Here is a 24,649-nt window from a genome sequence, read left to right as displayed (position 1 = left end):
AGGGTCGAGTACAGGGGCATGATCACCTCCCTACTCCTGCTGGCCACACTATTTCTGATACAGGCCAGGATGCCGTTGGCCGTCTTGGCCACCTGGGCACACTGCCAGCTCATGTTCAGCCGGCTGTCAACCAGCACCCCCAGGTCCTTTTCTGCTGGGCTGCTTTGCCTGGCTCATGCTCTGCCCTGAGCTCCCCATGACCCTTAGCAGCTCATCTCTGAGCTGACATTGCAAATCAGGGACAAAAAGTTTATTCCCTGAAATCTCTTCAGGGCAAATACTTTTAGTAATTTTTTTTTTACTTCCACTCATTAAAAAAGGTGGAGATAAAACTCACACTCTTTTCCAGGCTTCCTGCCTTCCCTGTAAATGCTGCTAGCTAATTGAATGTGTATCTCCAGTATACCGGTATGTATAGGAATTGCATAAAAAAATCCTCCTTCATTGGCAGCCTGCAGTATGGGTGCTGCATACAGTCACGCGTTCATTTTGATCATACATCCGTGCTAACCTTGGGTAACGCTGCAGTAGGCAGCATTGCTGCGCTATGGAAGAACGAGCACTCAACAGTTATCCCCTGGTTGCTCTCCCTCTATTTCTTGGACCTCTCCCAAAATATAAATAACGTAGTCCACTGTACAGCTGAAGTGCATCTGCTGTTAAACCTAAATGAATTTTCATGTGCATAGCTGCAATGTGCCAGCAAACTCTTTTTCACAGGGCTGGCCGCACCTGTGTTGCTCTTCTAATATCTGGGTGCATGCTGCTGTGTACAGGGACTTTGTGCTGGGGGGAACTGCACATGCGACCCTCCGTCACCTGGACCAGGTCCTGCAACACATGCCCTCCGACACCAGGTCCCACCACAATCATTGTGGCTTTTTTGGAGCTTATTGCCCATGCTCAAAGTGCCCAGTCGGTCCCCTGAAGTACACCTCAATGGTAGGAGCAAAGCACAGCGTTGGAGGAGAAGAGGATTTCACGACAGCAAGCCACATGGACATGTTTGTCCCTTGTACTCTTGTGTGTCCTCAGGCATCCCAGGGACAACTCTCCTGGTGCTTGGCCTGCCAAGTTTACTTAAAGCCGTGGGAGAGCAAGCAAGTTTCTGCAGGGTTCGGTGTCTTCCCTGAGTCTTTGCACCTTCACCTTCAAATTACAAAGTACAGCGCACATGTCCTCTCTCAGATGGCTACTTTATCTTCCCTGCCTTTCTCCTGCCATCCCAGCAGGTACTGAACAATAAACCACAGATGATCCGTCCCTGTACTTGCAGGGTAAGTCCCGTACGTTGTCTGGTGCGACTCCCTGTCTGTCGGGACACGGAGAGCTGCGCGTCTGGGTTTGTGGAGCCCGAGCGTTTTATATCAGTTGTGGCTCTCACTTCATTCACTTTATTTTAATATTTTGGACACTGGACCAAGAGGGTCCAGAGGCAGGAGGCTTGCCCTCTCTCTGGGCTGGGAGGGAAGAGGAAAACGATAGCAATGGTGAAGAGGAGAGACAAAACCCAGCTTCACCAGGAAGAGCCTAAATATCCATTTTCATCTCACAGGGCTGGGCCAAGAAACCAGGACATTTGTGCCATTTGTTTTAAACACAAGTGCTCCAAGAGCTGGATGACAAACTCTGCCAGAGCGGGTTAAGCTATCAGGGTCTTTACTCGGCTGGTCAGGGAAATATAGGGACTGGGTAAGATCTGCCAGGTCTGGAGCCTGGTCAGGAGCACAAGTGGGAGCTTTCAGATCAAAACACACTGGTGTAAGCAGAGAGAGAGAAAATAAGTGGACTCTTTGCTCTTTCACCTCTTTGGCCACTGGCCAGGGGACTGGGTTCAGACTAGGGCTTTTTTTTTTTCTTTTTTCCCCTCCATTTCCCAAAGGAGGGTCAAGCCACATGCTCCTCCGCTGTAAGGGCAAGCATCCAAGGCACAGTGATTCACTGATTTCCAGTCAGTGATCTGCCCTCTCCTGAGACAGTGGGAAGTTTTTAAGGTTGCAGTCTCACCCAGGCTGGAGACATCTCCCGTCCGAAGAAGACTGGAAGAACTTGGCCCTTAAAGGCTCATGCTTGTATAAGTCCACAAACAAGTGTAGGCTGTAAATGCTGTGGGGGCAACAAGTTGCGTGTTAAGGTGATATAAGGAGATGATACTGGAATGAGATTACATCCTTCTAAAATAGAGAAAAAGCAGGTCATGAAAAAGTGGTTCCAGCTGGAGGAAGAGTCACCCCAGAGAGCACTGAAGGTCCCCATGCTTGGGAGATTTAATGCTGCATCAGGCAAACCACCAACAAAAATTAATACACAAACAGTGTTGCAAGGAAAGGGACCATGTAACTTCTGCAATTCCAGGTCAGAGCATTTGCATTACATTGACACTAAGCCTTCTACATCTAGAGAAGGCAACGTTTTACTAACTCACTCACGGTAATGATTGCTGAGTTTTACACCTCATCATGTTTAGAAATCTTGTGGCCAGTGCTTGACTTGCTGGCCTTGATTTGTCTAACCTAGCAGGGATTAACCGGGTCCTAAACCAGGCAGATGCAAAATATCAATATACAGCTCTCTTTCTATGCATGTGTGTATACACGTTTACTTCAAACAGCAAAGGGAATTATAGATAGTGTTTCCTCTCTTCCCAGGTTCATCAGCTGATACTGGTATGCAACTTTTTCTTGGTGAAGGGAATGGTTTCCCTTCCTGTGTATTCAGGAAGATTCATATAGATTACCAGGGCAACTCATTCACCATCGTGCCTCAATCTCATTTCCAAGCATTGATTGGTGATAATGTATTCCCAGACTTTCAAGTCACGGAGGTTTTGCCTTTTCAAAGATGCTAGTTAAGTTTGCTGCTCTTGATTATCAGCTGTATTCTGTAAACAACAGCCTTTTGGAAATTATAAGATGTGCACTGCCAGCTTTCCTCTTTGAGGGTGAGCCATTTAAAAAGGATGAGCTCTGCAGAAAGACTAAACTAAGAGGCATTGAATTACTTAGCTCTGGAATCCCATTTCAGATCCTGCAACAGACCTGAAATCAAGCAGGTTTTTTGCCATCAGCACTGGCTGTGTGTCGATATACAGTGACACCCACAAATGGTCCAGCTGGCTTTGGCACAACTGCTGGTGTTTGCTAAGAAAGCTGAGCCAATGTGGAAACCAAACCAAGTATTGGTCAGCGATTTCCCCCTCCCCTACAGCAGATGAAGGGCACTGTTCATGGCTGTGGCATATAGGTAAATGCTCCAGTTTCTTAGGCGTGTTGGTTTACAGCCAGGTTGCTGGTGCTTGGGAGTTGATACGGGTATAGAAAGTGTGTCAAGGGCTGAAGTGCTTGACTGGGATTTAGGGTACAGTGCCCCATATCTTCTCCAGCTGTGCTGGTTTGAAGAGCCTAAATGCAAGACTTGCACATCTTGCAGGGGGAACCCTTTCCCCTTGCAAGTTCATTTTTCAAGGTTATTCTGAACGTGGGTGAGTTAACAGGTACCCTGCTGCCCCAAAAACCTTTAGAGTGACCAAGAAGTGGGAATGAGAGGGCCATGGGGTGGAGCATTTTTGCCAGTGCTCTTTTGCACTGTGGGAAGAGGCACATGGCTCTGTGCTTACAGAAGGGTGGACCCTACACATAGTTTCAGTTTCTGGTTTTCCTGTGTGGTCAAAAGCTTCATGAGGGCAAGATCCTTGAGATGGGCACAGAGTTTCTGCGGAGATCAATTTCAGTGCTATGGGCAAGCCCAGCTATCCCTAGACTTGGTGTTTAACTTTCTGTTTAGTAAGCATCAGAGGGGTTTGTTGCAGTTCTCTGCTTGTGAATCTGCCATTTTAATACCAGCTGTAACACCTCAGGATGTTCAGCTCTGAGACCTGGCACTAATTACTGACATACAGGCCCAGGTCTTTTTTGTGCCTTTTATATCAGGTTGATTTAGGGTGTCAGTCAAGCAATAGCAAAATAATCAGTTTACAGCTGAGCTGTTCTCCCTACGTATGCATCCATCACCTTTTCCCTTTGAGTGTTTACTCTGATTAGGTCTTTCCTGTTTTCCTCTTAAGTTCTGAATACTTGTATACATTTTCCTTATTACTGCTGATGAATGTTCTTTTTTCCATTGACATGTCAGTGTGTATGCTGCAGACATAACTTCTGTTACATTTCTATCTTCACTGCAGAAATGACATGAGTATTCCTCAGGTGCAACCTAGCATGCAGACCTAGTACAGCCTAAAGAAACTGGTCCATAAAGCAGCAGCTGTTCTCCCTGTTTATAATGCTGTTACCATCCCACCCCGAAAAACAAAACACTGCTGAGCCAAATATAGGTATCTCTAGAAATCGTGTCTGCCAGAGTTAATTAGCTGGATAGAGGAGGCTGTTTTCTTCAGGCATAGTTCTGCTTACTTGGGATTTGTGTGCTCCTATTGCAAAGCAGCGTGACTCTGCACCAGCTGTGTGAGTGCCCTGCAGAATCCTGCTGCGGATCCCTCCTGGGTTGAAGTAAAGGCACCTTGTGCCAGAACAGCCTCTGCCTTTCAGCAGAGAGAAAAATGACCGCCCAAGTTTGTGGGTTTCAACATCTTAGCATGGGAAACAGAGGAAATCTTTCACCTAGAGAAAGTGCATTCATCATCTTCAGGCTGGAGCACAAAACAGAGCCCTATATCCAAACACCTCGGGCCTTGACTTCCTTTAGCAGTGTGGTGCATCCCCTTCCCCTGCAGTACTGAATGGTTCTGGTCTGAATTTTACAGGGCATGATGTCTGATAGCTGCAGACTATAAAAGAGAAAGCCTGCGAGTAGCCTTAAATTTTTTTTTTCTCTCATCACTGGAGAGTTTCAAGCCCCAACTGGAAGAGGTCATGAGCATCCTGGTCTGATCCCATGGCAGACCCTGCTTTGAGCAGGAGCTTGGGCTAGAGACCTTCTGAGGTCACTTCCAGCCTGAATAATCCTACGAGCCTGTAATCTTACTAACCAAGGAATCAGGGTGCTCCCAAATGACAGCAAAATGCTGTCCAGGAGACAGCATCTCTTCTGCTCTTCGTGGTTTCTTTCCCTTCACAGCAGGACAGCACCATTAATGTGAGGTTGAGGGTCACCTGGTTTACATGGACAGCTCTTCTCAGCCCCCCTGAAAATCCTGTTACACCCTCAGGTGCTTATGGCAGCCGTCCATTAAAGAAAGCTGCGGGACAGATACACTAGCAAGAAGGCGGGCTTGGCTTTCTGAGTAGCGAAATGTCCCCTGCTTGTGGTATTCAGGGAAACGGAGCTCTGTGTATATCCACTGAAAACACACGCCCTTGCAAAAGCAACTCTGGACTCCCTGATGCGTTTTTTTCTCCTTATATAAGCAGTTTAGCAAATCCTGGTGATCAGATAACTGCTTGGGCCAATAAGCAGCAATATTAACGGTCTGTCTTACACCACTTCTGCCTCCTCAGGATCTCTGTTTTCTTTCTTATTTTTTCTCTACAGCACTCCAAATATTGTAGTTGTTTATTTAATTGGCTTTGTTGTTGTGGCCGTCTTTCAAATGCCAGCCTGAAATCTGCTAAGAAGCCAGGAACAAGGGAATTATAGGGTTTCCCTGCCAGGTGTCAAATGACAATTAATGCACATCCTTTTTAAACTGGGCTGGAAGAAAAGGCCACTATTGAATATTTAACAGGTTTACACAAGAAGAATGTAAGCACTTTGTGTATGTACGTACGTGTACATGTGCACTCTGAATGGATTTATTACTGTTTAAACCATTATATAGCATGTTGCTCAAAACAGATGTGATATTAGTGCATCTTGTTTTTCAGACCAAATTTGCATGTCTCTGTTGTATCTTGTTACTAAAAAAGCAGGCCGTTCTCCTTATCACTCTGCAATTCTGATGATATGAAGCTCACTAAAAAAATAAAGGGTGCAAAACAACCTTCAGTTTGCATTATGATTTTAATTTTTGCATTGCTGACCCCTAAGTAAAAAGGCAGCCCAAAGGAAGTGCTGAAGTCTCTAGGTCCAAATTTTCCAGTTAGGTCTGTAGTGCCTAGGTGGTTTACTGATTAATGTATACAACAGCTCACATGGAAACTGTGCCCTTGAGTATTTCTCTTGCCTCAGTACCTCAGCAGCATTACCTCAGCCTTTAAGCCTAGAGAGTACAGACGAGAATGGCATAAAATTGAGCAAAATGGTATAAAGCAACCTCCTGTGGATATTAATGCTTGGTATACAACCACTGTGATATGTAACAGGTACATTCTGGCTGAATGATCCACATTTCTCCTGCCACTATTAGGAATTCAGACCCATTCTACACAGGGCCTGGGAGACTCTCATTCTACTTGCACTGATTTCATTGGAAAAAGGGCAATTTGTACCTATGGGATGAGTATGTATGCATTCTTACTCAGTGTCACGTGGGAAATCTGTGTCCTTACCAACTTCTGTGTCCTTACCAACCCATGCTTCTAAATCCTGGCAGCTCTGTCTCCATCCCTTTCGTCTTTAGTAAGTTGTTGTTAATACCACTTCTGAAAGGAACTGAAGAAGGGATTCAGGAAAAAAACCAAGACATGTTATCAAAATAGGATAACCTAGTGTTGCATCTGCCCAACTCATTTTAATGGTGAGAGTAGGCTGGCACGGATGAAGCAGAAACTGAAGAAGTGAACCAGGAAAGGAAGATAAAAGCGACATAAACAAGTAAAAACAAAAGACCAAGTAGCCAGAAAGTAAGAAAACATAAATCAAATCAATTCTGGGTGTGCATGTGCAAGTGCACACGTGCATGCATTAGAAGTAAACTTTCTCTGGAAGACAAACAATTCATGACAAACCTTCTACAGTTTTGAGCTGGTGCACAAAAAATGGTGCACTTATGATCACCGCAAATTTCAAGAAGTCTACTTGCTTATAACCTTACTGACATCAAATGAGTTGCCTTACACACGTATGCTCACAGTGTTTTCATTGTCATAAATTATTAACTGATGTCCAGTTCATTTGAAAGAAAAAGGACTTCTTCCTTCCCCTGTATTTTGTTGTTGCTGACTTTTATGTACTCCCATTTTCTAGTCTCATCCTGGATCATGTAGCAATCAAAATGTACCAGCACGAAAATGCTGCGTAGTGATTCACTTGGGAAGAAAAGAAACATAGCAGTAAACCGCAACTCACCCAGCTCCACAATGTAATTTCACCAGACAGCACAGCAGAATATTTCAAATGTCTTTATCAGCAAGGTATAAATGTGTGTGGATCTACTAATCGTTCCGAGGGATAGGGAAGGAAAAGAAGCCACCTTCCTGTTGACTTCTAAATTCATTAAGTAGGAGTATGGCAATGGTTGACCTCAGTGACAAATGGTTTTTTCACTTCACTAGGTATTTCCTGGGAAGAAAAGTCTAGAGAAAACAGTATTTTTTGAAAGCTTTCTCTCCTTAAATCACAACATAATGGGGAAAATTCATCCTGTATCAAATTGTTCCATTTCAGCAAAAAAAAAAATTTGTTTCAAAATATTTTGCATTTTTAAAATTTTTATAATAATTTGGAGAAGATATTAAGTGGATTGGAGCAGTACTTTCCAACAGTTCATTTTAAAATCACTACAATTAAGCCATTTCAACTTGGAGATGAGGGGGTTGCCTTCAAGAGAGAGAAACGGCGGTTCGACAGACCACCAAGAGTTTGAGACTATTAAATATTCACATAATTCAGGAAAGTAAAATCTGCCTTTTTCCATCTGCAACAACTTGAGGCTGTGACATTTTCGCCTCCCTCTAATGAAAAGCGTTATCAGCAAGTGCCACACATCTTTCATCCTTGCACGATTAGAAAGTGGGGAAAAATTTCCCAGGTGGGTGCCTTAAGTTAGACCCTTGCATCTATATTTAGACACATGAATTTCACAAGTAACTCAAGCTGTCAAGCCCCTGAAAGGAGCAATCCCCCCCTCCTTCCTCCCTACCTGCTCACTGTCACCTTGTCCTTGCTCTTTGCTTTGTGATCGAACAAGCATTAATGAAGTCCTGTGCTGAGCAGGGCTAGCAAAGAGCAAAAGTGTGTCCCTTTAGCTTGGATCAGTGCCCCGATCCTTTGCTTGAGAAGTGGTGGCAGAAAGGCAGGAGCAAGCAGTAGTGGGCAGTGCGGATGTTTCGTATTCGAAGAGATACGGTCCAACAAGCTGTAAGCAGCTACAGCTCTTTCTGTAGACAAAGGGAGTTTTAGGTAACTATGCCTGTTCAGAAGTGTTCATCTTAGCTCATATTACAGATTTTTTTTTTTCTTCAAAAGTGAGAAAATAAAGGTGGTGGTATACATAAAAATAGAGAGAAAGAGGGAATATTTCTGCACCTGCATAAATCATGTCAATAAAAGGAGGTTTGAGTTAAAGTAATGGAGAATCTAACCCTGATTGAAGTGTATCCCAAATCACAATCAATACATCTTAAGCAGTGAGTGCCATTAGGTCTTGACAAGACAAACAAGAGTGCTGAATGCTTACTGACTAGCAAAATAAGTTTATTTTCTGAGCAGCCTGTGTATTTTATTACCTGAAGCCTCTGGGGTCCCCAGTACCATGCAGTAACAGTAGAAAGCATGGATGGATATCCCAAAATGTTATTGTCAGGAGTGAGCAAAGTAATGGTTCAAGAGAAATTCCTAACACAACTGGCTGACTGCCAGTTTCCAACAACTATTTCCAGTTTCATTGTCTGGAGTACGGAAGCATTAGAAGATACCTATTCCTTTAATTATCACTGCATATTTATGGTTATATCCCGTACTGTGATTTCTAAAGTGAAAGTGCATATCTGAGAGATGTTACAGGAATTGGGGTGAAGGAATACTGATGTATATTTTTAGTTAATCTGTACATGCTTTTGCAGAAGTGGCTAATAAGACAATTACCATTTTTCTTTTAAATAGATCTGTCTGTTTTACAAATAATTCACATGCCCTTCATGCACTAAAAAAGCAGTTGTGAATAACAAGAGTGAAAGTTGTTCCTGATGACATTTGAAATGTTAATTAATACCTAGAAAACTATGGCTCATTGAAATAATTTTTACGTGTTTTATTTTTGTGTGTATGTCCATGTCTGTATGTCTTCCACAGGCTGGAACAAGAAATACAAAAATTAGAAAGTGAGGAATCCCAAATATCTGCCAAAGAACAAATCATTTTGGAGAAACTAAAGGAGACTGAGAAGTCCTTCGACAACTTGCAAAAGGTATTTAAAAAAAAAAGACACTCAGGCACAGGTTGAAACCAAGGTAGACTCCTGGCACTGTTTGAAAGTAGCAGTTATAATTCACGTACTTATGGGAAGATTGAGGGCAGTTGCAGAGCACATAGCTCAAACCAGGATGAACAAGACTAGAAAAGATATCGAGGCGTCAGATCTATTTTGGTTGGGTTATTTGGTTTTCCCCTTCCCACTCCAGCTTTTTTTGAAGAGGGATTTCAAAGACTATCTCCATAGCTTATCTGCGGGGAAAATAACGTGAGCTTTTGGCCCCACTGAAAGATGCCAGCAGGATCCTGAAAGGCATCTCAAACTTCCCTGCTCCCAGTGGCACCCAGAGACAGTGGCATTTGCCACAAACGCCACTTCTGAACGTTACAGCCTGCAACAAACAGCAATGTTCTCCTTTTAGTTACTCCATGTCCCTCTCCCTCAGCCTCAAATGGCACGTAAGCGTAAGGAGCCACATCCCCAGTTACCCATTTAAAGATTACAAAGAACCATAAAAGCAAGCCTAGCATAAAAGTCAAGACTTCATGCAAATTATATCCAAAATATAAAACCAAACATCTTATTTTTTCCCTTCACAGAGTTTCTCACACCAGGATGGTGGTAAGTGCCTTTTTATTATTGTATAGCTTTGGGTTTAACAAGAGTTGTTACTATAGCTTTGTTGCAAATGTTTACAGAGTGGAGGTTCTTCTCTTCATTGTATGTTTATGATTTATTGCTAGAGCCATTACCTTTTTCTTTGGTATTGCTATAGCGCAAGCACAAACATCACTATTGTGGTGAAACAGTATTCCTCTGGCAGAGCTCCACCTCTTCTTATGTGCACACAAGGGGAAAGAACAGCATGGATGACTTAAAACAGACATAATACAACTTCTGTGTTATTGACCCCTTTCACCACATGATAGCTCTGCACTGCAGACTCCTTTTCATCTCTCTGTGGTCAATCTTCTCCACTGTATGCACTTATGCTCTTTTCATAAACAGTTAAATACAATGAGGACTATTCCTAATATACAGGAACAACTATTAAAATTAGATTACTTCACTGATGAACGATATTCTCTGCATGATGGTTCTTACAGAAGGAAAACCTCACATGGGTGGATGACGATGTAATAATTCCTAGTTTATGAACTCAGTGTCACGCTGTGCGTGATCAGCCTAAATACTGAGCTATAAATTTAGGTGTCTGAGTGAGCAAATAATATGGTTGGTTCCCAGGAAGCTAGAGAGATCCTTGTAGTGCCTCTTCAGAACCCTTAGGACCCAGGAAGGATGTCATGCTGATCCATCTGCAGATAAAGCTATGCTCCAGACACTCATTCTGACTACATGTATTTGAACTTACAAGATTCAAAATATTTAGGTCAAGCTAGCTCCTCCAGCTGCTGACGAAGCCATGCCCAACTCTACTGTGAGTATAGATGAGCAATATGTAGGATGATCTTAACATTAAGGCACGGGGACACAATGGAAGGTTAATATGTAGTATATGAGCTGACTTGGAGCTGTCTTTTTGAGGTGATTAATATTACTTAGTAAGAGGGTTTTCTTTTTAATTCAAAGATCTAGTTTAGAAATGTTCACTCCTGTTAGCAGTATAATTCAAGTTTTATTTTAAATCCCATTGTCCAAAAAAAAAAAAAAAAGTCCCAGATAGGATGCTCCGTGGTAAGAACTTACTCTTCCTTCCTCCTGGAGCATTTGAAATTGGCTACCACAAAGTAAATAAAGATCCAGAATGGATCTTTTGTGCCTATGCAGAGTTTCACCATGGTTGTTGGTAAGTTTCCAAAAGAGGAAGGGTGCCTACAGGAATTAGCAGCCAACAGTGCCTCATCATTCGTATTGTGATCAAACAGGAATCAAAGGAAGCCCCAGCTAGCAAATACAAAACGGTAGTTTCCCCGAAAGTATTTTCTTGTAGCAATGTAGTATTTCACTGGGTTCAAGAGGAGCGTCACTGCTCTCCAGATTTTGCCTGCTTTCAGTGGATCCCTCCCTCCCAGACTGAGCCAGAAGCAAGGACAGCTCGTGATTTCTGAAGGGTAACAGAGAATGCAAAATTATGCCAAAGAGAAGAGAGTGCCTCCGGAATAAATGTGCAAGCAGAGGAAGCAGGGGATATGGCTAACTGCTACCTTGCCTCTTCCAGACCACTTGCTTTATATATCTTGTCTCTTCCTCTCGGCAGCAGGTCCTTGTGGGCTGAGGCAGGCCCGGGTCATCTTCTAAGCAGTACCGTACTCTGCTCCTCCAGGGATGACCGAGGCTGCAAGCTGTCCTGTTAGCCCTCCCACTGTGGGCACGATGTGACCGTACATCTTCACATGGTGAAAGCTGAGCAGGTCCTCTGTTTCCTGCTCTCTGACAACAGTCTGTGAGGATAGCTGATCAGAGCAGGAAGAAAGCACGTACATAGCTAGCTGCGATCACTTTGGTATCGTAGATTTTTCCTTCCTTCAAAAACATGTAGGGCTTGCTTTGTCGCAGCAGATCAGCCATCTGTCTGGCAACCATCTGTAACATATGCTGCAGAGGAAAATGCTAAGAGCCGTTGGATAATACAGGAATGCTGTGTAAAACACAGACACAAACCAACACCAAGCTGTTGGGGCAGTTTCTTCAATTGCTGCCACATCTTGAAAGACTTCCAGTCCATAAGTCTCACACTAGTTTGTCCTGTGTCCATGCCTCCCTTTATTCTAAATGCGATGATGGTACAGAAAGTGATTTATCTCATCATTGTGTCTGTGTGCCTGTTTTTATGCCATATATATGGCATAATATAGATGTAAATGAGGCGCTTAGGACATGGTTTAGTGGGCATGGTAGTGTTGGGTTGACGGTTGGACTCGATGATCTTAGAGGTCTTTTCCAACCTTAATGATTCTATGATTCTATATGATGGTGGTGGTGACAGAGCTTCTGAGTGTGCAGAAAGCACAACTAGAGGGAGCTCAGAGCCCAGAGGGGTCCAGGCGAAGGCTGCGAGGGGAGGGGAGAAGTGGTGGTGAGCACCTGTGCCCATCAAGTGACTCTCTGTGTCCTTCCCACCCTTCCCAGAAAACAGCTGTGTCTGGCGATGGGCATTTCTGAGCTTGAAGTCATCCAGGCACAATAAACACAAATCCCACGTTTTCCAGGGTACAAACACACTTTGTCTTCATAGATCACCACGTGAGAGAAAGCAGAGCAGAAATGCTGAGGCCGGGGGCTGTGGCCCTGTCACCTGCAATCGTGCTTCTGCCAGTTCCTTGGTGGCTTGTCACTGACAAGCTCTCCATTAAACAAAGCCTGAGATGATGCTAGGAATGACATCATTTGTTGCTGCTCAGGTCTGCAGTCAAAACCAGGCACGCTATGGTAGTGCTATGCTGCATGCACCTCATGAACAACGGAAAGGAGAGAGCTCTCACTCCGTATGTGTGTATGTTTGTGGCTCAATGTGTATATAAAATAAAAGCCACATTAAGATCTGATATAACTCCCTTGACTGCTGAATTTGCCTCAGGTGTAAATTTGTCCTCTGCAGTCTTTGGCCATCTGTATGCAAACTACATGCTGCTACTTACGAGCCGACAACGTGCGCTCGCAGCCCAGGCGGCCAACCGTATCCTGGGCTGCATCAAAAGAAGCATGGCCAGCAGGTCGAGGGAGGTGATTCTGCCCCTCTACTCCACTCTGGTGAGACCCCACCTGGAGTACTGCGTCCAGCTCTGGAGTCCTCAACACAAGAAAGACATGGACCTGTTGGAGCGGGTCCAGAGGAGGGCCACAAAAATGATCAGGGGGGTGGAACACCTCTCCTATAAAGAAAGGCTGAGAGAGTTGGGTTGTTCAGCCTGGAGAAGAGAAGGCTCCAGGGAGACCTTATTGTGGGCTATCAGTACTTAAAGGGGGCTTATAAGAAAGATGGCGACAGACTTTTCAGTAGGGCCTGTTGCGACAGGACAAGGGGGAATGGTTTTAAACTAAAAGAGGGTAGATTTAGACTAGATGTAAGGAAGAAATTTTTTACAATGAGGGTGGTGAAACGCTGGAACAAGTTGCCCAGAGATGCCCCATCCCTGGAAACACTCAAGGTCAGGCTGGATGGGGCGCTGAGGAACCTGATCTAGGTGAAGATGTCCCCGCTCATTGCAAGGGGGTTGGACTAGATGACCTTTAAAAGCTATTCTATGATTCTATGACTCTATACTTCAGCCAACATACAGAAGCCACAACTATAGTAAGTCTACAGTTTGCACAAACCTCTGTTTGAATTTGGTATGTATTAACATATATTTGGCAAAGCTGTGGCTCTGGAAACCTGTCCTGCATTGTTTAGTTCCCAGCACATTGCTTAGAGACCTTTCTGGTTTTCTCTTCTCTGATCTGGATCACCTGCGCAGCCCAACAGCAAAGGAGACAAGCATGTCCTCAGAGGAGTCAAGTACAGATTTTTATAGAGTGCTTTCCATGTGTCCCGTAAAAACTCATCAGCAATTGTTTTTCAGTTGTAGGATTTTAAGTAACTTTTCAATTTGATCTGCATCTGTGGCTGCCACAATTACAGCAGCTCTGGCCACCTGACTAAAAACCATCGATCACCAACCTTTGAGTGCAGCCTGTTAGCCAATTTCCCACCCATCTAACAGACCACCCATCCAACCTGTATCTTGCCAGTTTGTCTAGGAGAAGGCTGTGGGAAACAGTGTCAAACGCTTTGCTGAAGTCCAAGTAAACAACATCCACTGCTCTCCCCATGTCGACAGAAGATGTTACTTTGTTGTAGAAGGTGATCAGGCTAGTCTGGCATGCTTTGCCCTTGGTAAATCTGTGCTGGCTTGCCCAAATCACCTGCTTCATCTGGTTTGTAATAGTTTCTAGGAGGACTCATTCCATGACTTTCCCAGGGAACGAAGTATGAGTAATGGCCGTCTTGTTTCCTGGGTCCTCTTTTGGTCCTTTCCTGTATGACATTTTCCCTCTTCCAGTCACCAGAGGCATCCTCTGATCTCCATGGCTTTCAAATATCATAGACGGTCACCTTGTACCAATGTCAGCCACTTCTCTTAACCCACCCTGGGGTGGATTCCAACCAGACCCATGGGTTTATGTGGGTTGAGCCCTTGCAAGAGGCTGCAGACCAGCCCTTCCTCCACTACTGGTGGGTCAACACGAGTTGTGTAGCTGCTTGATCTTGTGATCTGGGGTTCAGCTATGCCAGTAAAGACAGAGGCAAAGAAGGTATTGAGAACCTCTGCGTTGTCAGCATTGTTAGTGACTAGTTTCCCTGCCCTGTTTTGTAATGCGCCTATGTCTTCCCTGTGCTTCTGCATATTGCTCACAGACGTGAAGAACCCTTTCTTGTTGTACTTGACATCTTTGGCCAATTTCAGTTCTAGCTGAGCCTTAGCCTTCCTGACTGCATCTCTGCATGCTCTAGCAAGGTTCTTGTAGTCCTCAAAGGCTATTTGGCTGCCTTTCCATAGCCAGTATGCTTCTTTTTGGCTTTTAATTACACTTAAAAGCTCATTGTTAAGCCAGGGTGGTCTTTTGTTCAGCCTTCTTCCTTTCCCTTTGTAGAGGATGGACCATTCTTGTGCTTTCATCAGGCACTTCTTGAATATCTCCCAGCACTCACAAGCCCCTTTGCCCTCCGTGGATACTTCCCATGGAATCCCTCGCAGCTGGGCTCTGAGCATATTGAAATTGGCTCTTCTAAAATTTGGGGTCTTTGTCCTACTGCTGGTCCTCAGTGTGCTCAGCAGGATCTTAAACTCCTCAATGTTGTGGTCACTGTATCCAAGGCTACCATTGGTAGTTATGTTGTCAAGTAAGTCTTCTCGGTGTGTGAGCAGTAAATCTAGCAACGTGCTGCTCCTAGTTGGCATGTCCAGCATCTGTAGCAGGAAGCAGTCCTCAATGCGTTCCGGGAACCTGATGGACACAGTGCACTACTGCCATTTTTTCCAACGAATGTCTGGGTAATTTTAGCCACCCATGAGGACCAGGTTCTGTTGGCCTGGGACTTTCTCAAGCAGCCAAAGTAAGGTTTTGTCGGCTTTGTCATCCTGATTGGGAGGTCAGTAACAGATACCTAACATAAGATCCCCCTTGGTGATGATCCCTCTAATCTTAATCCAAAGGCATTCATTCAATAGAACTGGCATGGTCTTCAGAGCTCTCCTCTATATATTCAAATTTCTCTTTTACATGAAGTGCAACTCCACCTCCTCTTCTTCCCTTCCTATCTTTCTGAAAGGGTTTGTAGCTATCTGTTGTGCTCCTCCCATCATGTGAGTTTTCCCACCAAGTTTCTGTGATTCCTATGACATCTCTCAGACTGGGCACGGAGCTGTACTTCCTCCTGCTTGTTGCCCAGATTACATACATTGGTGTACATGCACTTGAGGTGGCTGAACCTAGGGTTCTTGCCTTTGGAAAGGCTTGGGGAGCATTCCTTACTGCTCTGATAGGTGTACTCATCCACCCTGTTGCTTATGGATATACAGGTGTCAGCTGTGGACCCCACCCCCCAAGTTCATTAGTTTAAAGCATGATTCACTAAGTCAGGGCCAGACTATTCAGTTTTTAGCAAAGCTTCCTGCTTAAGCCTCCACTCGTGGTCTTACAAATGGTGGTGGGAGTCATAATCTCTGTTCCCTCTGACGTAGCCCCATGGAGCCCTGGAGGGCTTTGCAGGTGGAACAGCCCTGTCCTGGGAAACAGTATTTGCAGAAGACCTTAGGCACTAATTTTAGTGGTAGTCAGATTTTTAAAGATAATCCAGCCCTTGGAAAATGAGCTCTTTTGACATTTGGCCACAAGCCTCTGCGTGGGAGCTATTCTGAGCAGTTCTGAAGGTTTAGTTTTGTGTAAGCACCCTTGAAGGATTATCTGGCCCCATATGGTTTCCCAAGCACTCATCTGTCTGGTAATATGGAAGAGTGCCATAGTCCTAAAACGCAGTTTGTTGCAAGTAGTACAAAAAGCCACAGGACATGTTTTATGGCATCCTTAGATATTAATAACTCATCAAATGTTGAAATTAAGATATTGAATGCAGTTAGTTCAAATGCTTTAATTTATGTTCTGTCTTACTTCTCATGCAAACGAAATGCTGATTTGCATCTCATCTGCTCCTTGTAAAATTGATCTCTTATATCCTTTTTAAAGGCGCTAAATGAAACAGGCCTTGTTGCCAGTGAAATAAAGGGAAATAAGCATGTTCTTTTTGTTTGCGGGGGGGACGAGACAGGAACTGGCAGAATCATCCAAGCCCCAAGTTTTTCTAGTCAAATTCCCCATTTCTGACACGTAGCACCACCACTAGCTTCAGAAGAAAATACATGAGAATCCTACCCCCACTACCCCCACTACGGCATTCCCTTCTCAGCACAATAATGAGAGATCGTGAGGAGCCCTGAAGCTAACTTTTTAATATTTTATTCTAAGTAACATCCAGAGAAGTTTCTGAACTGAGTCAATATTAACAACACCTAACACTTACCTAGGTATTGTCTTCTAACGCAGGATGCAAAAAAAAACCCAACTTACTAAGGTCCACAGGTATGTACAGCATCAAAGTGAGAGTTTAACCATCAAGCTGTACAACTGATCTTGCTTACTGCTAGACGTCAGCGATGCTAGCTGCCAGGATGATCCGCTCAGTTCCCTGTAAAGGCACTGGGGAAAAACAAATAATTGCAAAGGATTTTGCCTCCTCCTCTCATCTCTCCCTGGGATGAGAACTGTACCCTAAGTGTGCCTATTTATTCTCATGGACAGAAAAAGAAGTAAGGATGATTAGTTAAGCCACACAAGTCTGCACTGATTATGCCCAAGTGTGGACAGATAAGTCTGTCGCTCAAGTCGCTGGATGAAACTACTGTTCCAGCAGTACACTCTACAGGGTAAATAATTACTAAATTTCTGCCATTTCCAGAATACAAAGTGCCTTCTTATTCTGGCCCAGAAACACAGTGCCCACTTCTTTCTCCTGAGAAATTATTTCAGTTTCCAATAATGGCCTGCTCATTTGCTGGTGATATTTCCCAGAATAACAACACCAAGCATTGTACCGATTTCTCATCAGGGGCAAGCAACCCCGCAAAAGAAGGCAGCTGTTGGTGGCCATTGGTCAGTCAGCTGTGTCCTAAACAATTATTTCTCCTAAGCTGTACTGCTAAAAATAAAAAACTTTGAGGAAACCGTATGCATTGAAAATATAAAAGCCCATTTGCCAAGACTGCCATTTGTCCACTGAAGTATGAAATAAATAATATTTCCCTGGCCGAGTTTTTTTTCAAATTCATCTGTTACAAACTGAACGTACATACTAACCTCCTGGCTTTCTGGAATGAATTTGCACTGTGCCTCTGTGCCATCCTCCTCTGACGCAGGAAGGGGGGAAAGGGAACCTCCTTACCTGAGTCACCTACAGTGCTCCATGGAGGGATGGAGTGTCTTCTTGGGGACTGTGATTATTTTCTTCCTGCACCCAGCAGCACTGGTGGCCACTGCAGGCTGTTAAGGCAGTAAAACCTTCTTATGTCTGAACAGAAATTTAACCATTTCCATACAAAACTGAAAACATTTCCAGTTGATAGGAAAGGATGTGATTTTTTAATTTTTTTTTTCTTTTTCATCTTGGTTTGGCGCCTGAACTGTAAGTCAGTTATTTGCACATCTCTCCTCTGAGCTCTGCTTTTAGCTCACTCACTGCCTGCTAGCAGAATGATATATGCTATATCTATTTATATTTAACACAGACACAAAATATCTCCTGGTAAATATTTGTAAATTTCTTCTATGTCTCTTCTAAAGAACATATTTAGCTTATGCTAAACAACCATAAGCTCAAATGTAAAACAAGTCAGTCCTTTAAGATAGCTTTCTGCCAGTTCAGGGTTTGTTAATGAATGATGGCACTGCAGAATTGGCAGGCGCTTAATACCTACTGAAGATCACAACAGGCACTCTGTTAGTGTCTATATGTGTTTTCATTACTAGCTAAATTTCAGCTTTAAGAACAAAAAGCCAAATGCTGGTTCAATAATATCGGAAACAAGCAGTGCAAAAGAGCTGGCCTTTCATCCCATTCAGTCAACACTAGAATTTTTAGGCTTTTATATCTCTATTTGAAATGTCATGAGTTCTGGGTATCACGTCAGGTTTGTTCCTTACCTTCCCCCTCTCTCCTACCCGTTTTAAAGGTCACAGACTTGACAAATCCAGAACCTCCTGACAAATAATTTTATGTGTTCAACTGACATAAGTCATCTGGACCCATTCCCCTCTGCCTCAGCTAGTCTATTGAACACCAATCACACGACAGTGACTTTGCACTTTGTTTGCTTTGATCCAATTATCTAGTACAAAGCTCCAGCGACTATTGTCGGGGCTGACAACACTCTGCTGTCTAAGCAATGAAGCCACTGGGGCTCGTAGCACGAATCTAACTGTTTCCTGTTCTCTGACACCAGATGCAGTAAATTACATTTACTCCCAGATCCCTGAACTCCCAACCCTCTATTCACGAACAGCAGAGCCAGTTCCTGGGCGGGACGGAGCAAGCAGAGTAGCTGGTAAGTCTCAAGGAGCAAACTATTATAATACCAGTCCAGTAGCCATGAACTTTTTTTGTTATATTACCTTAATGGGTCTGGTGTCCCGATATCATTTAAATGCCAGGAAATGCCGCTTGATTTGTATTTTGTAAATAAGTCAAGGCTTTTTGAGCAGCAATGAGTACTCTCAAAACAATGTAGTTGAACTACACACAGGTAGCATAGGAAATGGGTCCATTCAGTGTCTCCATCTCTGCTGATACAAATACATGGTATTAAGGCCAAGGTTTTGCCTTCTCCATTGTACTCATGCAACTCCCATTATGATAAGTGAGACAGACAGGCACTCACAAGACCCCGTAAGTGCTTCAAACTTTTATGTCATTTTACACTTATTTGTATATCATTCTTTCGTCTTGGGGAAAAGGTGGGGAGAATTACAGCATGTTGTGTCATACTTTCTAACACTTATTTTTCACATTGAGTATGTGTCTTAAATGTAACAATATGATTGTTAAAAGCTGTTAAAATGTTTTTCTTATTTTCAAGATCCTTCTTTTCTAAACAATGTATTCCCTATCTCAAGACAAAATTGCTGGTGGCTACTTAGGTGTCCCAAGGAGTGGGAATGAAAGGTGGCTTACTTGAAGAATGGGTTAACAAGCATAGCAAAGCAATGTCTGCAGCTAAGACACTGTACACAGCTATGGGATATGTCATTTTGTTCATAGGTCCTGTTGCAAGCCATTCCAAAAGCTTCCCTTCCACCAGTGCTTATCCTGATCTGTCTTAAAAGTAAGCTTTTCCCTGTGTGTTTGTGCCATTTCGTCAACACCAAGAATACAATAATTTCTTTCATTCTTCAAATGACCCAGAAGCCTTGTAGTCCTTATAAGGGTATCGTGTGTGTGCAACAGCTTAAATAAAAGGCACCAGCATATGTGCTCAAAGGTAGACTGTAAGCATCATCCATCTTAAAAGAAGCTCAAAGTCTATTAAGATTATTTGTTTTAAAGAACAGCCTCTGAATCCACGTAACAGGCAGAAGCCAGATCCTTTCGTCTGCACGTTGGGACCTTCTTGTCGTGAAGCACTGCATCATGCTACACTGCAATTAAAGCTCGTGCAGAAAACTTGTACTTGTGAACTACAGGCTGTCATCTTCAAGTACTGCTTTCAGTTTCAACTCTATTGTCCAATAGTTTTGCATTGCATTAATAGAGCACATTTTGCAGTAAATAAGCTCTGGTTAAATAAAGACATTTTAGAAATCAACATTAGTTCAATTTTCAGCTACTTTGACAAGCTGGGCTGCTAGGTTTTCCTGCAGAGAATGAACATAATGCATATAGGCAGATAAGCCAGGTTCTGTTATTCACTTCTCCCATAGCAATGTGTTTCACTAATGAACAGCTTTCTAAGAAACTCGCGTGTATTTACGCATTTACTTGCACAAGTAGCTTTAATGCCATCCCTGGGGCAGGTCATAAACCGCAAGTTACGTCAATATCTTAAAACCACTGCTGCTGAAATCACAGTATAAGAAATGAAAAGAAAATGTTGACGGTGGCAAATGCTTAAACAAATTAGCCAAACATAAAATACACAGGGACCACACCTGTTAACTTTCTAGATCAGATCAGCCAGTAGGGCAGTCTTCCAAACGGTGCTTCAACTTGTTGCCCAAAGTCTTCCTAATCAGTAGGATGTTGTAACTTATCAGTACTCCATACCATAGATAAAAAGATGTATCTTGCAACTCTTCTTAAATATGGCCAGGTCCACGTGATTTAACGATCAGATTTTCCCTATCTGCTTCTTAATTCAGGCCCATTATACAAGCCTTCTTTTAATGCACACTACTGAATGAAATTTATTCATCAAAACAGGGAGGGTCTGGCAGATTGCACCCTCTTCTGCACTAAAAATGTATGCAATAATACGGTACTCAACTATTTCACAGGAAAATCAGCAGCCTTTTCTGAAAAGTCATGCCCACCCTAATGTTTTTATTTTTCAAAGAAGACAAGAAGCACAGGAGCTCCAAGGGAGCTCAGGATGCTGCTTCTCACCAAGAAGGTAGCAGGTGGCCGCTCAGTGGGCTGGCAGTGCCCTCTCTGCAGGGCTGCGGTGCTCAGGACAAATCAGGAACTTCTGCTCATCAGAGATGATTTTCTGTGTGTGCTGGTGCTCCCTCATAGTTCAGCTTTGCTTCAGTTCAGCTGGCTGCCACTCAAAAACCTGCCAGTGTGTCAGTTTTAGCATGTGCACCATAGGCTAGACGACCCCTACTTTTACCTCTGTAATGTTTGCAGTTGTTGAACAATATGTGCCTGAGCAGCCCTGGCAAGGTCAAGTGGTGTTCGGAGCCCACTCACCCAAGACCTGGGGGCCAAGCCAATATGCAGAATTCCTCTTCCTTTCTTCCTCCTCCTCACACCCACCCAAGAAACTGCACCTAGGAGGGAGCTAATTCCAGAGTGTTAGTGGGGACACCTGCATCTTTTTGTTTTACTACCCCTGTAAGTTGGATTAAAGGCTTCAGGGCAGAGTTACTTGCATGAGACTTGAAGAACACTTCCCAGCTCCTGGGCTGGGACAGTCCTGAGCAAGTGATCCATGCCAGCTGCTCTCTGAGCTGCACCATGGTGCAGTCTGCCACAGCTTCTTGGAGCAACCTGCGCCAGGGCTTAACTGCTACTGGAAAAACAGCGTTTTTCCTTATTTCCAGCCTAAATCTACCCTGTTTCAATCCATGCCGGCTGCCCCTCAGTCTCCTGCTGCACACCCCATAGCAGAGCCCAGCTCTCGCCCCCGCAGCCTCCTCCTGGCTGCTGGGGCTGCTGTGGGATGGCCAGGCATCGGAAAGGGAGATCAGAAAACTGGTATCCCTACTTTGTTGTGACAATGGGCGTCCTGTGCTCAGGGTCATGAGAGCTATGGACACAGCTAGTCCATCAACCTCCCAAAGCCATGGTAAAACACAGTCCTCAGGGATATTCCCCTAGCTTGCAATGGCCAAGGTGAGATCCCTGCTCCTGCAGCCCACTCCACGCCTTGCTCTCAGAGGCAGCAATGCTCCTTCACCCACCAGCACCTCCATCCTCCGGCCCCATGCAGGTGTTTGTGTGGAGTTGCGCTTGACCTAACCAGCCCTTCCAGGGCCAACCAAGGTCTGAGCAGATGCACACAGCACATAGATGGCCAGACCCCATTTGGCTGGGCTGCCTACCAGACTGAACTCCTGGGGATCAGCCTCACAGGGGCCAGCATCCACCCACTCAGCAATACATGAATTTTCTGTCTAGAGCTATAGGGGGGGTCATGATACATATCATGATAAACTTCCTATTGCTGATGAAATACTTTGCTTTAAGGATACAGAAAGAAATATTCTACTGTGTGTGAATAATAAGACTGAGGGAATATATTAAAGCAATAGTAATTTTTTTATGCTCATGTTTTTCTAAATACAAGCATACCAAGCTACATTGGTTTTTAGGGCAAGGATATTCTGTACTTGCTTGAAAATAAGTCAGGAAAAAAAGCCAACACGTCAGTTTCTGGTGTCCCCAGATAAGACAAATCATGGTTGTATCATTGAGGTTCATTGGTGGAAATGGTCACCGTAAGTTTCACAAACACTTGTCACTGCCTGTGGTGATTTGTAACTAAGTGTCTGTGGATGTCTGTCCAGGAGCCAACATGTCTTCATCTGTATATATGGAATGTTTAAACAGATGACCAGTTCTGGAAAATCTGTGTGACCTTTGCACATTTTTCTTTGAAAAGCTGTCTAGTGAGATGCCATCACATCTCAAAATGGGTGTAGAGCGGTGTAGACTGCCTGTCTATTCCTACCATGTGGTCTTTACAATTTTCATCTTGTTACTGCGTCCTTCTTAATTGCTAGAAAAGCTCCTTTGCTATTCTAAAGCAGCATCCCTCACACGCATGTTTTTACCTGTTGTTTCATGACACTTTGAAAATCAGTTCATTATTACTATTTTCTTCAACTTTGGCAATGGTGCTCAGGGCCTAATGCAAATAAATGAAGGAGCACTTCTTGGCCATTTTGTACATTCTCTTAACCTGCAAGCAGAGGTCACTGTCGATGCCTTGGTGTGGAAACTGAGACCTGCCTTGCCACGCATCTGCGGGAGAAATTGTCCCATTCCTGTGTGATTTTGTTTTCCCACCTGTAGAACAGGGGTAAACAATGTTTCTTCACCTCTCTAAAATGTTTTGAATGCTACGGATGGAAGAGTTAAGCAAGAACAAGCGTTGATAATAAAACAGTCTGAGTGTTACTTGCAGCAACCAAAACGTGTTACCAGCTAACTGGCAGTTTGATGGCAGAGGAGGAGAAGAGGGTAGAGAGATTCCTGGAGATGAGTTTCTCTCTGAATTTTGAGGCAAGTTCAGAATGGAAAGGTTGAGGGCAACCTGCATGCTGTCACCTCCCTTTGTCTAAATTACACCTAACTCAAGTGCTCTTGGTGCTCCTAATTGATCAGAGACAGCTGCACGTGGCGTGAGCTGGAAGACTAGGTCCTGTTTGCTGCAGGTATGCCTAGCCTCCAGCTGCATAAAAAGCTGCAGTGTAATAACCATCTCTGTCCACTGCCTTGCGTCCCACCTCTAATGGAGAATGCTTGGCCCGTTAGAAGCAGGAGGTAGGAAAAGGGGCACCGTAGTTTTCTTTGTCTGTTTGGCAATTAACCATTCACTGGCTTTTTTTGTTGTAACATGCACTTCCTCTCTTGTTTTCATTCAAGCTTTGTGCACCATGGAAATTAATGTGGAGAAAGACAAACAGACAGGAGAGACCAAGATTGTCTCTGCTTCACCTATTGGCCCAGATGAGGCCCATCAAAGAGGATTCAAAGTCTATGATGATGGTACCAAGGTAGTCTATGAGGTTCACTCTGGTGGCACAGTAGTAGAAAATGGAGTACATAAATTAAGCTCAAAGGACGTAGATGAACTTATGCAAAAAGCTGGACAATCAAGTGTAAAAGGAGGGTATGAAACAATGACTGTGTCAGACAGAAATGCAGTAGCCGATGGAAACCTTAGCCATATGAAGGAGCAAATGCTCTTCAAGGAGGCAAAGCTGGAAATGGTACACAAACCCAGCAAAGGGCATGCTGTGAATCCTCAGCCCCAAGACAAACCCTGCGGTGGCAAAGCTCTGGAGGCCAGCGCAGACCAGCCAGTGACAATGATATTTATGGGCTACCAGAACATCGATGATGAAGAGGAGACGAAGAAAGTGCTGGGCTACGACGAGACCATCAAGGCAGAGCTGGTCCTGATCGACGAAGACGACGAGAAGTCCTTGCGGGAGAAGACAGTGACAGACGTCTCCACCATGGACGGGAACGCCGCTGAGCTGGTCTCTGGCAGGCCCCTGTCGGACACGACAGAGCCCTCCTCTCCCGAGGGGAAGGAAGAGAGCCTGCCCTTGGAAGCTGCCCCAGGTACACAAAAGAAAAAGCGCTGTCAATGCTGTATTGTCATGTGAACACCTCCTCCTTCCCTGCTCCAGGCAGCTCCTGCTCCATCACTTACCTAGACCTCACTGTACTTCTAACTGCAATACTGTGAACTGGAAGTGAATGCCTCCATTGCCTTGCAGTTGGGTTGCTTTGCTTTCTAGTTCTTCAGGAAGAGGAACGCATGGTTATTTTCCCATCAGACGTACTATTCGGGGTTTGGGGAGGGGCTGGGGGGTTTTTTGCTTCTTTTTTTTTGTTGTTGGGGTTTTTTTCCTTAATATTGCAGAGTGAGACATAAATGGGAAATAGAACAAATGTTT

At 44.1% G+C, this 24,649-nt stretch overlaps 1 protein-coding gene across 1 annotated transcript in view; it reads left to right on the top strand.

The window, feature by feature from the left end:
• PALM2 (paralemmin 2) overlaps positions 1-24,355 on the top strand; it is a gene marked incomplete at its 5' end in the record, with an annotated part of 63,501 nt that extends 39,146 nt beyond the window's left edge. The window contains 4 exons of the mRNA XM_009576930.1: positions 9,127-9,241; positions 9,847-9,868; positions 18,745-18,846; positions 23,607-24,355. Coding sequence (XP_009575225.1) covers positions 9,127-9,241; positions 9,847-9,868; positions 18,745-18,846; positions 23,607-24,355 — 988 coding nt within the window. The remainder of the gene's footprint in view (positions 1-9,126; positions 9,242-9,846; positions 9,869-18,744; positions 18,847-23,606) is intronic.
• Between the last annotated feature and the right edge of the window lie 294 nt (positions 24,356-24,649).

The sequence above is a fragment of the Fulmarus glacialis genome, unplaced genomic scaffold (assembly GCF_000690835.1).
Source record: "Fulmarus glacialis isolate BGI_N327 unplaced genomic scaffold, ASM69083v1 scaffold3554, whole genome shotgun sequence".
NCBI lineage: Eukaryota > Metazoa > Chordata > Aves > Procellariiformes > Procellariidae > Fulmarus > Fulmarus glacialis.
The sequence above is the reverse complement of the archived record's forward strand: the minus strand, read 5'-3'. Positions and strand labels throughout refer to the sequence as shown.